Source organism: Ahaetulla prasina, chromosome 2 (genome assembly GCF_028640845.1).
Source record: "Ahaetulla prasina isolate Xishuangbanna chromosome 2, ASM2864084v1, whole genome shotgun sequence".
In the NCBI taxonomy this organism is placed as follows: domain Eukaryota; kingdom Metazoa; phylum Chordata; class Lepidosauria; order Squamata; family Colubridae; genus Ahaetulla; species Ahaetulla prasina.
Window position 1 is genome coordinate 91,562,579 of NC_080540.1, and position 12,040 is coordinate 91,574,618.

Genomic DNA, 12,040 nt, shown 5'->3' on the forward strand with positions numbered 1-12,040 from the left:
TATACTCGAGTCTACGTCTTCGGGAACCCCGCACAGGAGGGGGTACCGAACGGACTCCCATGGGAGAGACGGGGAGCGGGCCCGCCGAGGTCTCGCGGGATTTGTCGCCCCCAGGCCGGCCCCCATTCCCGTGTCTGGTGGGCGGACGGCGCAAACTTGGCGGGCTGTGCATTGGCGCGGGGAAGCCCTGGTGGTGCAGTGAGAGGGCTGGGCAGGGGAGCCGCCAGCCTTCTCGGCTGAGGAGGAGGTTTCCCGACCGCGAGCTCGCCGCCGCGAGCCACCCCAAAGGCCAGAAGAAAAGGTCATTCCATCGAGTAATGGGCGAAGGCTCCTTCCTCTCCGCCTTACCCATGCTGTGCGAGCCCGGCTGGGCTGCAACCCGCCGCCGCCGCTCCTTCCTCAGCCTCCCGGGCTCGCGCCTAGCAGCCGCCAAGCTCAGGCCGGACTCGCAGCTCCCCATCAGCACTGCACGGCGCGATTCGGGCAGGAGGAGTCGGGCTCGCTCCGTGGCGGTGGCGCCCGCCGCCGCCGCCACCGCCACGGAGCGAGCCCGACCTCCTGCCCGAATCGCGCCGCGGCGAGTGCTGATGGGGAGCTGCCGAGTCCGCCTGAGCTTGGCGGCTGCTAGAGCGTGAGCCCCGGAGGCTGAGGAAGGAGCGGCGGCGGGGTTGCAGCCCAGCCGGCTCGCATAGCATGGGTAAGGCGGAGAGGAAGGAGCCGCCCATTACTCCGATGGAATGACCTTTCTTCTGGCCTTTGGGTGGCTCTCGCGCGGCGAGCTCGCGGTCGGGGAAACCTCCTCCTCAGCCGAGAAGGACTGCACCGCCGGGCTTCCCCGCCGCCAATGCATAGCCTGGCGGGAGTTACTGCGGCTCACCCGGCCCCGCCCCAACTGGTGGTGTCGGGCAGCCGCTGCCGCTTAGCAAAAGGTCGCTCGCCCAAAACTCCTCGCCTTCTCCTGGGAAGGGCTGGATGGCTAGCCGGGAAGGGTTGAATAAGCCAACCTCCCTCCCTCCCTCCCTCCTCTCCCCCGCAAGCGAAAGAGCGTTTTCCCTTTGGAAGAGAGAGAGAGAGAGAAAGGAGGGGCCGTTCCTCCCCTTCTTTCATTCTTTCTTCTCCCTCCGTGCTTCAGAAGCTGGGCGTGTGTGTGCACGCCTGTGTGCCCTAGTCCCGTTCTCTTCCGCGGCGCTGGAAGAGAGAGAGAGAGAGAAAGGAGGGGCCGTTCCTCCCCTTCTTTCATTCTTTCTTCTCCCTCCGTGCTTCAGAAGCTGGGCGTGTGTGTGCACGCCTGTGTGCCCTAGTCCCGTTCTCTTCCGCGGCGCTGGAAGAGAGAGAGAGAGAAAGGAGGGGCCGTTCCTCCCCTTCTTTCATTCTTTCTTCTCCCTCCGTGCTTCACCGTGCTGGGCGACCTGGAGCAGCTGCTCTTCAGCCAGATGCTCGGTGAGTCAGCCCGTCCCCTTCCTTCCCGTGGGGGTCTGCCTTGCTGGTGAAGGTTATTGGGGCTTTTGAGCAAGGGAGGAGGAACGCGAGCACCGCCTTTCGCGCTGGCATTCCGGGATTTCCCTTTGTTTAGAGCTGGGAATCCTCCTTCCCCCTTTTGCACTCCCTCCCTCCCTCTCTCTCTCTCTCTCTCTCACACACACACACACACACACAGAGAGACTTCTAAAGTCGATTGGCACAATGCTAAGCAAACACAGGAGTGGGTCAAGGGTGAAGGGCTAGGAACCTGGCAGGTGAAAGGTTGAGCGACATGAAAGGCAAAGACCACAATTGTTTTAAGAAAGAAGCTTTAGCAGGGAGGGGGGGATGGGAGGGTGTTTTAAGTTTTGGCAAACAGCCAGGCCAACTGTATTGGAGAAGGTCACACAACTGGCCTTAACATTTTAGCTGCTGTCTTTTTCCTCACACTTGGGTTTAATGATATTAGAGATCCTTATTGCCCTGCCAAAAAAAAAAGAGCCACCCCAACGTCTATGAAAATTAACCTTCTGCCAAGAGACACTGTGCAGGGTATTTTCACTATTGGTGTGCATACAGGCTTAGATTTGTGCTGGGTTCTTAGTGCTTAGAGCACTGACCTTCAGAGGCACCCTGGTCCCTTGGAAGCTAAAGGAGGACTCATTTTCATGCTTGCAGTTGTATTGTCAATTTCTGTGAGACAATGTTGTTGAAGTAACTCACTCACTCATTCATTCATTCATTCATTCCTTGTGTGTCCAATCACACTTAGCCAATAAAAATTCTATTCTATTCTATTCTATTCATTCATTCATTCATTTTATTTTGTCAAATACATATTAAATAATTATATAAATATAAGCATGAATTGAATACATAAAAGGAATACAACTAAAGGGAACATTAGGACAGGGACGGTAGGCACGCTGGTGCTCTTATGCACGCCTTACAGACCTCTTAGGAATGGGGTGAGGTCAATACTAGATAGTCTTTGGTTAAGGCTTTGGGGATTTTGGGAAGAGACCAGAGTCAGGTAGCACATTCCAGGCATTAACAACTCTGTTACTGAAGTCACATTTTCTGCAATCTAGATTGGAGAGGTTCACTTTTAAGTTTGAATCTATTGTGTTCTCGTGTATTGTTGTGGTTGAAGCTGAAGTAGTCATTGATAGGAAGTACATTGTAGCAGATAATTTTATGAGCTATGCTCAGGTCATACCAAAGGCGGCGTAGTTCTAAATTTTCTAAAGCTGGGAATCCTCCTTCCCCCTTTTGCACTTTTATTGTTTTTCGTTCAAATAAATATTCATGTTATTTTACTTGGCTCTATCTTTATTTTTTACATTGACCAGTAGCTGCCTCATTTCCCACCCTCGGCTTATACTCGAGTCAATAGTTTTTCCCAGTTTTTGTGGTAAAATTAGGTGCCTCGGCTTATATTCGGATCGGCTTATACTCGAGTATATACGGTAACCAAGACAGGGACAGCTGCTGTTAAATAGTATGTTTTTTTAAAAAAGGAAAATGAGTCAGTCTAAGGTTGCTAATATGTGCTGGGCTCACTGAAGATAGACACAGTATTTGTGTAAGAACCTCTGGGGTCTTACTTATTTGGTCATGACACAGTCTGTAGCAGCCTTCTCCAAATTGTCCCTTCCAGATGTGTAGGGACTGTATAATCAAAGGATATTACAAGCCAAGCATACTGGATGTTTTGGTCTCATGACATCTGGAAAGTGCCGCATTATGAAAGAATAAGAAATGAAATCTAAAATTCAAACACATTTTTTTTTTATTTTCAATTTCTTCTAGAGGCTGATTTGAGCAATTTAGACAGCATGCTGTATCTATTGAAAGATGAAATCAGTTCCTCGAGGAAGAGGAGGAGGTATCCAAGACATGCGACTGACGATGACTACAACATTGAAGTCCTTCTTGGAGTTGATGACTCAGTTGTACAGTTCCATGGGAAAGAATATGTTCAGAAGTATCTTCTGACTCTGATGAACATTGTGAGTACCTTATCATTTTTTAGTGCCAGAGATTTAATTGAGTCCAGTTGGATTACTTAACAGGTCTTGCAAATCTCTATTGTATTTATTTATTTTTATATCGAGGCTGTCCGCCCCCTTGGTGATTCTGTGTGACTTAAAAATAAATGTGAAATAATGCATAGAAAAAGAGAATGCAGCTTAACCAAAAGAACAAACATCCACTATTATGCTAGACAAAACCAAAAAAAGGGGCTTTACAACATTCTATCCCAAGGCCTGGCAGAAATATCTCAAACATTCAGATCATTATCTCTTTATCCAACTGTGGATAAAGACTACTTTAGCATTTAAGTAATGCTTCATCTACTTCAAGTGCTAGCGTATAAACCAGTGGTGGGTTTCAAATTTTGTTACTACCAATTCTGTGGGTGTGGCTTGGTGGGTGTGGCATGGCTTGGTGGGCGTGGCTTGGTAGGCGTGACAGGAAGGTTACTGCAAAATCCCCATTTTCTCCCAATCAGCTGGGACTTGGGAGGCAGAGAATAGATGGGGGCGGGGCCAGTCAGAATTTTTACTACCGGTTCTCCAAACTACTCAAAATTTCTGCTACCGGTTCTCCAGAACTGGTCAGAACCTGCTGAAACCCTCCTCTGGTATAAACCAAATTGAGACCCGTTCAGACTATAGTTCTTTTATATTCAATGACAGAAGTTCTTTCCAATCAAATGCTTTCTACTGCTTCAGGTAGAAAGAGAGGGACTTTGCACATTGTAGAGCACTTTACTATATCCAAGAAAAGCTTGTTCTTGAAATCTTGAAGACTTCTCACCAGATATTGACGAAACTAGATATACCCAATGTTCTATTTCAGTACAGTGCAGCTTTCTATACCCCTAAGGTTATTTGATCATATAATTCATTGAGGTTCCAATCCTATAAACACATAATAGTGAATTAGATTAACTAAATACATCCAGTTTACTTCTGAAAGTGGCTTATCATTTTGTATTAATAGGAAGCATATTGGTAATTAGCTCTAAAATGTCTATATAAGAATATTTTAAACATAGATGCAAAACGCAATGGACGCGCTTACTGTTGGAGTTCAAATGGAGCTCATTTGCTTCAGCCCCACAGCTTTCCATGCTAGTGATTTCAAATAGACTTTCCATAGAAGAATTAGGGAAACCCTTGCACAAACTGGAACAGAGCAGAATAAGTGAGCTCTCTTTGTGTTACTGTCTTGCTTTTCGTGTTGCACAGCCATGCTTTGTAGTATCCTCTGATGACTCCCTTGTTCAAGCCAGAGCTGTGGATACTTCAAGAAAGATGCAGTCTGGATCAGAAGGGATATATTTGGGGATTTTGTAAGAAAGAGTCAGTTCAATACAAAACTGAAAAGCCTATGATTGATATATTCCAAATTAGACTGTTAAAAAATAAAAAGAAAGATACAGTAGGTCTTTCCAAGTATTTATTTATTTATTTATTTATTTATTTATTTATTTATTTATTTATTTATTTATTTATTTATTTATTTATTTATTTATTTATTCGCATTTTTATACCGCCCTATCTCCCTAGGGACCCAGGGCGGTTCACAGCCAGGTTAAAAATATACATATAAATACAAAATAAAACCTCAATTTAAAAAACTTATTACAAATGGCCGAATAATTAAAATAGCAATATACATAATAAAACCCATTAAAAGTAATTGGTAAAGTAAAGAGTCCTACTGAGTGAGAGCCACTTTGGTGATTAAGACACCAGACTGAAAACGGGAGACTGTGAGTTCTGGTTTCTCCCTTTAAGTACAAAGTCATCTGGGTGACCTTAGGCCAGTCACTCTCCCTCAGCTTAGAAAGAAGAAAGCAAGAGCAAGCCACTTTTGAAATCTTGCCAAAAAAACTGCAAGGCCTTGTCCAGGCAGCTGCCAGAAGTCAGCAATGGCTTGAACCCCAAAGTCCTAGCAGAATAACTTCTAATACATCTAATTTCACAAAAGAAGGATAATGGTGGTCCATTCAGACCAGTTATAAGCAGGAGCATTAATGAAGGGTGGCAGGACTTCAGCATGAGCAACACCAGTGACACGTGTGGAAGTGCCTTAGCTTTTTCCTTCACCCATTCTTAGATGGGTCCACATAAGAATGTTACTAAATTCAGACAGGATTTGAAAATCAGAAACTTATTTCTGTGTCTCTCAGTCAATCCCATGCCTATCTTCCTTAACCACTGTCTACCAACCAACCAACCAACCAACCATCTTATCTAGCAGTGAGCTCTGGAAAACCCAGAAGCTTGGAAGTATTTTGAAATCTTCCGTTTGATTTAACCTAAATCATTCTGGATTTGGTTTAAAAACAAACCTTATTGTTTTTAAATGTATTAAATTTGCAAACTTCGCCTATCAGTCTTGGGATTGATAGGTGTTTATAATACTGAAGCCGGGAGGATTGAATGGGACCATGTAGGAACTGATCATTACATATCCATACATCATAAAAGAAAGAGAAATATTTCAAAAGGAAAACATTAAGAGAGATGTGAACATTTTATAGAATCACTTCCTACTCCACTACTGCACTGCATGTGTTAAGCATTTTTTGTTTCACAATTATTAGAATAGAATAGAATAGAATTTTTTATTGGCCAAGTGTGATTGGACGCACAAGGAATTTGTCTTGGTGGATATTCTCTCGGTGTACATAAAAGAAAAGATACATTCTTCAAGAATCATAAGGAACAACCCTTAATGATAATGATATAATCTTCCAAGATGGCGCCACCGAAGACTGCCTGGGTGAAATGCTCTCTAATGGTTTCTCAATTATTAGTAACAGAACCATTAATTTGCAATCTGAAATACAGAATTTTTGGTCTCTGGATTCCCCACCCCTTACCATTAAACTATCAAAACTTCAGCTGCTGAGGTTAATTTTCTATTCTGACTGTAATATAAGTATTAAGCCAGTTTTCTGAGTTCTTCCCTCATTAACTCAATACATTTTTTTTCCAATTTACCATTATGATATTGTGAATGCTTGATTAGTGTAGCCAGTGTGCTGATGGACAGATCTTGGAATAAGTATAAATTAGGAGGAGAGACTCTTTGTTAAATAAAATTTTAATATTTTAACATTTGTCTTTGTGTTGCATTAGAAGACTGCACTGATGTTATTAAAGACATTTTACTTGGTTGTGGGATTGAACGTATGTTTATAATTGTCTTCACATTTGTCTTTATATTAGTTATTCCCTTGAAAAAGAATCAGCAAATAACTTGAGATGCAGATAGATGAAATTAAGAAAATTCTTGCAGTTACATATGCAGTTGAAACAGATGGTTTTATTTAACATGTTCAGTTTAAAAGTAGTTATATAAATTCTATACAGAAAAATAGATTTTGAAAAGAAACATTTTCTTATCATGCCACTTAAATCTATTTTAAGGAATATAAATCCTGTAAGGAAGTCATACATTTTCAATAAACTAACCAATGTTTTCATTAAGGAAATCATAATCTAATTTTAATTTTAAATCAGAGCTTTTGCAGAAATGCAAAATATTACTTTGTCTGCCTCTTTTTCTACCTCAACAAGAATTTCTAGAAATGATTTGAGGGATTATTCCTAATCTTTGATAACTCAGGGAATCCTTTATCCTAAGTATATTTTGAAGACTGGGTCACAGTTTGCCAAGCCTTTGGTCACCATGGGTAACAGGTACCGATACCTCTCTTATTCCTGTCCAAAATTCATATGTCACTGATATTTATCATCTATCAGTCTCTATCTATAGCTCTCTCTCTCTCTCTCTCATCCATCTGTGTTCATCTAATTTGAAAAAGAATGAAGCAGAAAATAAGATGCTACACATCCAAGTGCCAATCTGTAGTGTAATCTTTACTGCTAAAAATGTTTCCGGCCTGGGAGATACCTTAGAGGGTTGTTAGAAAAGAAAAGTAACTGATAGGGCAATATATAAACTATTCTATTTAGAAGTGTGTCCACTTACTCAGAACAGAGGTAAGCTAAGATGGTTGACTCTTGCAAGGCTAGAAGGCATACTTTTTGTCCATGACATCCTGTGGCAGCCAATTTGAGAGAGTGTGTTCCTCTGTAAAATCTGTCGAATATCCAGATGTCTTTAGCAGCCCAACAGGTTGGGGAAAACTAAATTGACCAGGATGCCTTATGCACAGTCACTCACGCTCTGGTTACGTCTCGGTTGGATAACTGCAATGCTCTCTACATGGGGCTGCCCTTGAGGTGCACCCGGAGGCTGCAGTTAGTCCAGAATGCAGCTGCGCGAGTAGTAACGGGAGCCGCGCGTGGCTTCCACGTAACACCACTACTCTGTAGTCTGCACTGGCTTCCTGTGGTCTTTCGGGTGCGCTTCAAGATTTTGGTTACCACTTTTAAAGCGCTCCATGGCTTAGGACCCGGGTACTTACGAGACCGCCTGCTGTTACCCTATGCCTCCCACCGACCCGTACGCTCTCACAGAGAGGGTCTCCTCAGGGTGCCGTCCGCCAAACAATGTCGGCTGGTGGCCCCCAGGAGTAGGGCCTTCTCTGTGGGAGCATCGACACTCTGGAATGAACTCCCTCCTGGCCTACATCAAGTGCCTGATCTTCGGACCTTCCGTCGTGAGCTAAAAACATATCTATTTATTCAAGCGGGACTGGCATAATAGTTTGATTTTAAATTGGGGTTTTATTAATATTTTAAATTTTTAAATTTAATTTTAATTATCAGCCATTTTTTTAATTTTGCTACATTTTAATTCGTTTTAACTGTATATATCTTGTATTTTATTTCTGGCTGTACACCGCCCTGAGTCCTTCGGGAGAAGGGCGGTATAAAAATTTAATAAAATAAATAAATAAAAATAAATAAATAAATAAATAAATTAAGGTATCATGAAGATTGCTGTTTGTGGCTTTGTACAATTTGTACAAGTCCCATTAGAATTAATCAAATCCCTCAATATTTATTGAAATCATTGTTAAAGCTGGTCTTGACAAAGACCTTTTTGGTGAATCCATTCTTTGGTTTTCCCAGCTTTGATTTAGTTTGAGAAGGATTAGCCGGCAAACAAAGTTGCCGTTGTCCAGGTATGCCTGATTGTCGTTTGAAATATTGATCTACAATATTTTTCTGAATAGGTTGAGGGTTGGAGTGCCTAAACCAATATGCTCAAATGGAGGCTCTTAGCAGATAACAGCACACTGTGTTGCGATCCAGGCCCATGTAGGTAATAGGAAACTCAGTCAGGGAAAAACAAACAAATCATATCTGAACAGCTGAGAATTACTTCATTCCCAGCGTAGTTCAACTAAATTAAAGGAAATTCCTCCCAAAACAAATTCCTCAGTCCTATCGCAAACCTTGGTCCAATTAGGCAAACTGCCAGAGGCCTTTCTTGGCAAATGTTGACGTCACAGATACAAAAATAAATGCAAGAAGATGAAGCTACCAATGTTATTTTCTGGCAAAGCCCAAACGCTGTTGCTGGTCTGTTTTAATCCTTATGGGAGGGGCCAGTCATCTCTTGGCCCTACTCCTGAGTCGTCCTCTTTGCTTTAGCTGCTCTTGCCTTCTGTCAGTTCTTCTCATGCGTGCATTAGGAACAGGCTCCTCCTGTTCCTCTGTTTCACTACTATCAGTCTCTGGAGGCTCTGGAGTCTGTACCTCACTCTCCGATGGCCCTGGCCCAGGGGTGAAATCTAAAAATTTTCCCTACCGGTTCTGTGGGCGTGGCTTAATTGTTGGGCATGGCTTGGTGGTCAGATGACTGGGTGGGCGTGGCCAATAACAATAAATAATAAAAATAATAAACAAAGTATAAAAAACAATAAGAGGTACCAAAAACCAACTTTACACACACACAACATAACACAACACAACTAACTCACACACAATGTAAAAGCAGCTGTACTTCACACTTCACACAGCCACAAAAAGCTCAAAAACCAACTTTCACACTTTACACACACACAACTGACGCACACACACTGCCACATACAGCTTTCTGAGATTTTGTGTATTTGTGTAGTTAGAGTGAAACACTACAGAAACACACCAAATCTCAGAAAGCTGCACAAATATTTTATTTTATTATTTTATTTTATTTTATTTTATTGTGGTCTTCAAATACCAGAGTTCCTCAGCCAGCAAAGCCAGCCAGCATTAGTTGATCACTGAGGAAATAGATTGGCTAAGCAATTGATTCTGTCTGGCTGAAAGTGAAATTGGGGCTTTCAGGCTGGAAAAAAAGCCATGCGTTCATCAGTAATCAGGTAAGTACCTTAGAATCTCTACTCTTACTTGTAGAAAACATGTTTTCTACAAGTAAGAGTACAAGTAAGGTTCTGCTGATGAGGAACTGATGAGGAACCAGGGGAAGGGCCTTCTCTGTGGGGGCTCCTACCCTGTGGAACGAACTTCCCCCTGGACTTCGACAACTACCTGACCTTCAGACCTTTCGCCGCGAACTTAAGACTTATCTATTCCGTCTTGCCGGACTGGCTTGAATTTTTAATTCTTTTAGCTGATTTTATGGGTTTGAAATTTTTATTAATTTTATAGGGTTGATATTTTAAAATGGGGCCAAATTAAATAAGTTTTTTAATGTCTGTTTTTAGTATTGTATGTATTGTTGCTGTATTTTATTTTGGCTGTAAACCGCCCTGAGTCCTTCGGGAGAAGGGCGGTATACAAATTAAAATATTATTATTAAAATATTATTATTATTAACTCAGGTGAGATCGCCAGAGGACTTTAAATTTTTTTTATTTAAAGTTTAAAGTCTCTGCCGATCTCAGCTGAGGGGCGGGATCCTCAAAGGCTTCTTTTTACTTTTAAAGGCATGTTTCAGCTGAAGAAAAACCGGCTTTTAAAATTAAAAAAAAACCCTCTGCTGATGGTGCTGCTCAGCAGAGGCAGGGGGCGGGGCCAGGTATTTTTGTTACCAGTCCTCTGAACCAGCAGCCGCCATCACTACCGGATCACGCGAGCCGGTCCGAACCAGGAGCATTTCACCCTTGCCCTGGCCCCACCTCTGCTTCATTGCTGTACAACTCCATTGCCAGCTCCACAGGCTGCTGGCAGACCACAACACACTGTGTGAATATAGAGAGATGCAGAGTCCAGCCCATCTGGCTACTGCGAGAAACATGTTGTCAGCCTTATTCTTTGGATCTTCAGGGCTGCCACACTTAGTGCTGTGGGAAAACGGAAGGGGGTTTGCATGGAGTTGGTGGAGATATATAGCCATAACAACATTCCTCTCTCTACGAATCAAGGACTGCACCTGGAGAGGCGTGACTGGGAGATCATCTCCAGTTGGGATGGTGGACTGATTGGACCATGTGTTGGACATGTGGATGCAAGGGAAGGGAATTTGACTTTCCTTTAGGTGAGGAAAACCTGGGGGCTTTCAGATTCGGGTTTTCCCAAATTTGCCAATATGACATCTCTAATAAAATGGAACTTTGAGGAATTGCTGGCCTTGGAGTCTTCATTGGTTGGGAGTGTTACTTGAAACCCTGACACACACACCAATAATGACTTATTTTTAGCCAATGACAAAGTCAGGAAGGTGGCTTCATCCTGGCATTTTAAAGTTTGATCTATACATGGAAGAAGAAGAAGAATATTAACCAAATCGTGGCTCATGTAGCCCTCCCCCTCTCACTTGGAGGCAAGCAGTGATGTCTCCACATGCCTCATATATTAGTAAGCCCAATTATCATTAACATAAATAATACAATATTTCATAATGCTTAAAAAGAGTGTATTGTGTGTTTCTAAAAAGAGAATATAGAAGAGTACAGTTATATAAAAAAAGAAGGATAGTTACAGTGGAAAAGTACAAAGTATAAAATTTTAAAAAATAGTTTTGAAAAGGTTGCTTGGCAAATTATATTAATATCTAAAGTATTAGGGGAACCTGCCTGCAAAAGTAATAGAAATCACAACCAGATCATTCTAAATGTATTTGCAGCCAAATGACCTTCTCTTTAATTTTTTTCAGCAAAGGGATGGAGTCTGGGAAAAAAGGTTGAGGAACTGAAGGTTCACATAGTACCAACTATTTCTCAGAACAAGTTACCTCTTTCCTTGAATTTATTTAGGATTCCAAAGGATTTTTCCCTGACTGGTCTCTTTCTCTTCCTTGGAATCATTCCAAATATTGTGAAATAAAGTCATCATCTCCAAATCAATGCATCAGGAGAAGGTCTGGGTTTTGACTTTCAGGTGGATGTCTCTTGCCTGTCAATCCATCCCTCAACTAGTTTTATTTTTTATTTATTTTATTTGTCACAACAGTATATATATAAGCATAAGCATGAAAATAACTATATAATATATAAGCATATATATAAGCATGAGTATGTAATAACTATATTAATTGGATATAATGAAAGGAAACAATAGGACAGGAACGGTAGGCACGTTTGTGCTCTTATGCATGCCCCTTACGGACCTCTTAGGAATGGGGTGAGGTCAATAGTAGATAGATTTTGGTTAAAGCTTTGGGGATTTTAGGAAGAGAGCACAGAGTCAGGTAGTGT

General features: G+C 42.2%; 1 protein-coding gene across 2 annotated transcripts in view; it reads left to right on the top strand.

The window, feature by feature from the left end:
- The window catches only part of ADAMTS2 (ADAM metallopeptidase with thrombospondin type 1 motif 2), a 347,966-nt gene that overhangs the window by 216,615 nt on the left and 119,311 nt on the right, over positions 1–12,040 (top strand). For both annotated transcript variants that reach the window (XM_058173814.1, XM_058173815.1), the window contains exon 4: positions 3,274–3,473. In XM_058173814.1, the coding sequence (XP_058029797.1) occupies positions 3,274–3,473 (200 nt within the window). The remainder of the gene's footprint in view (positions 1–3,273; positions 3,474–12,040) is intronic.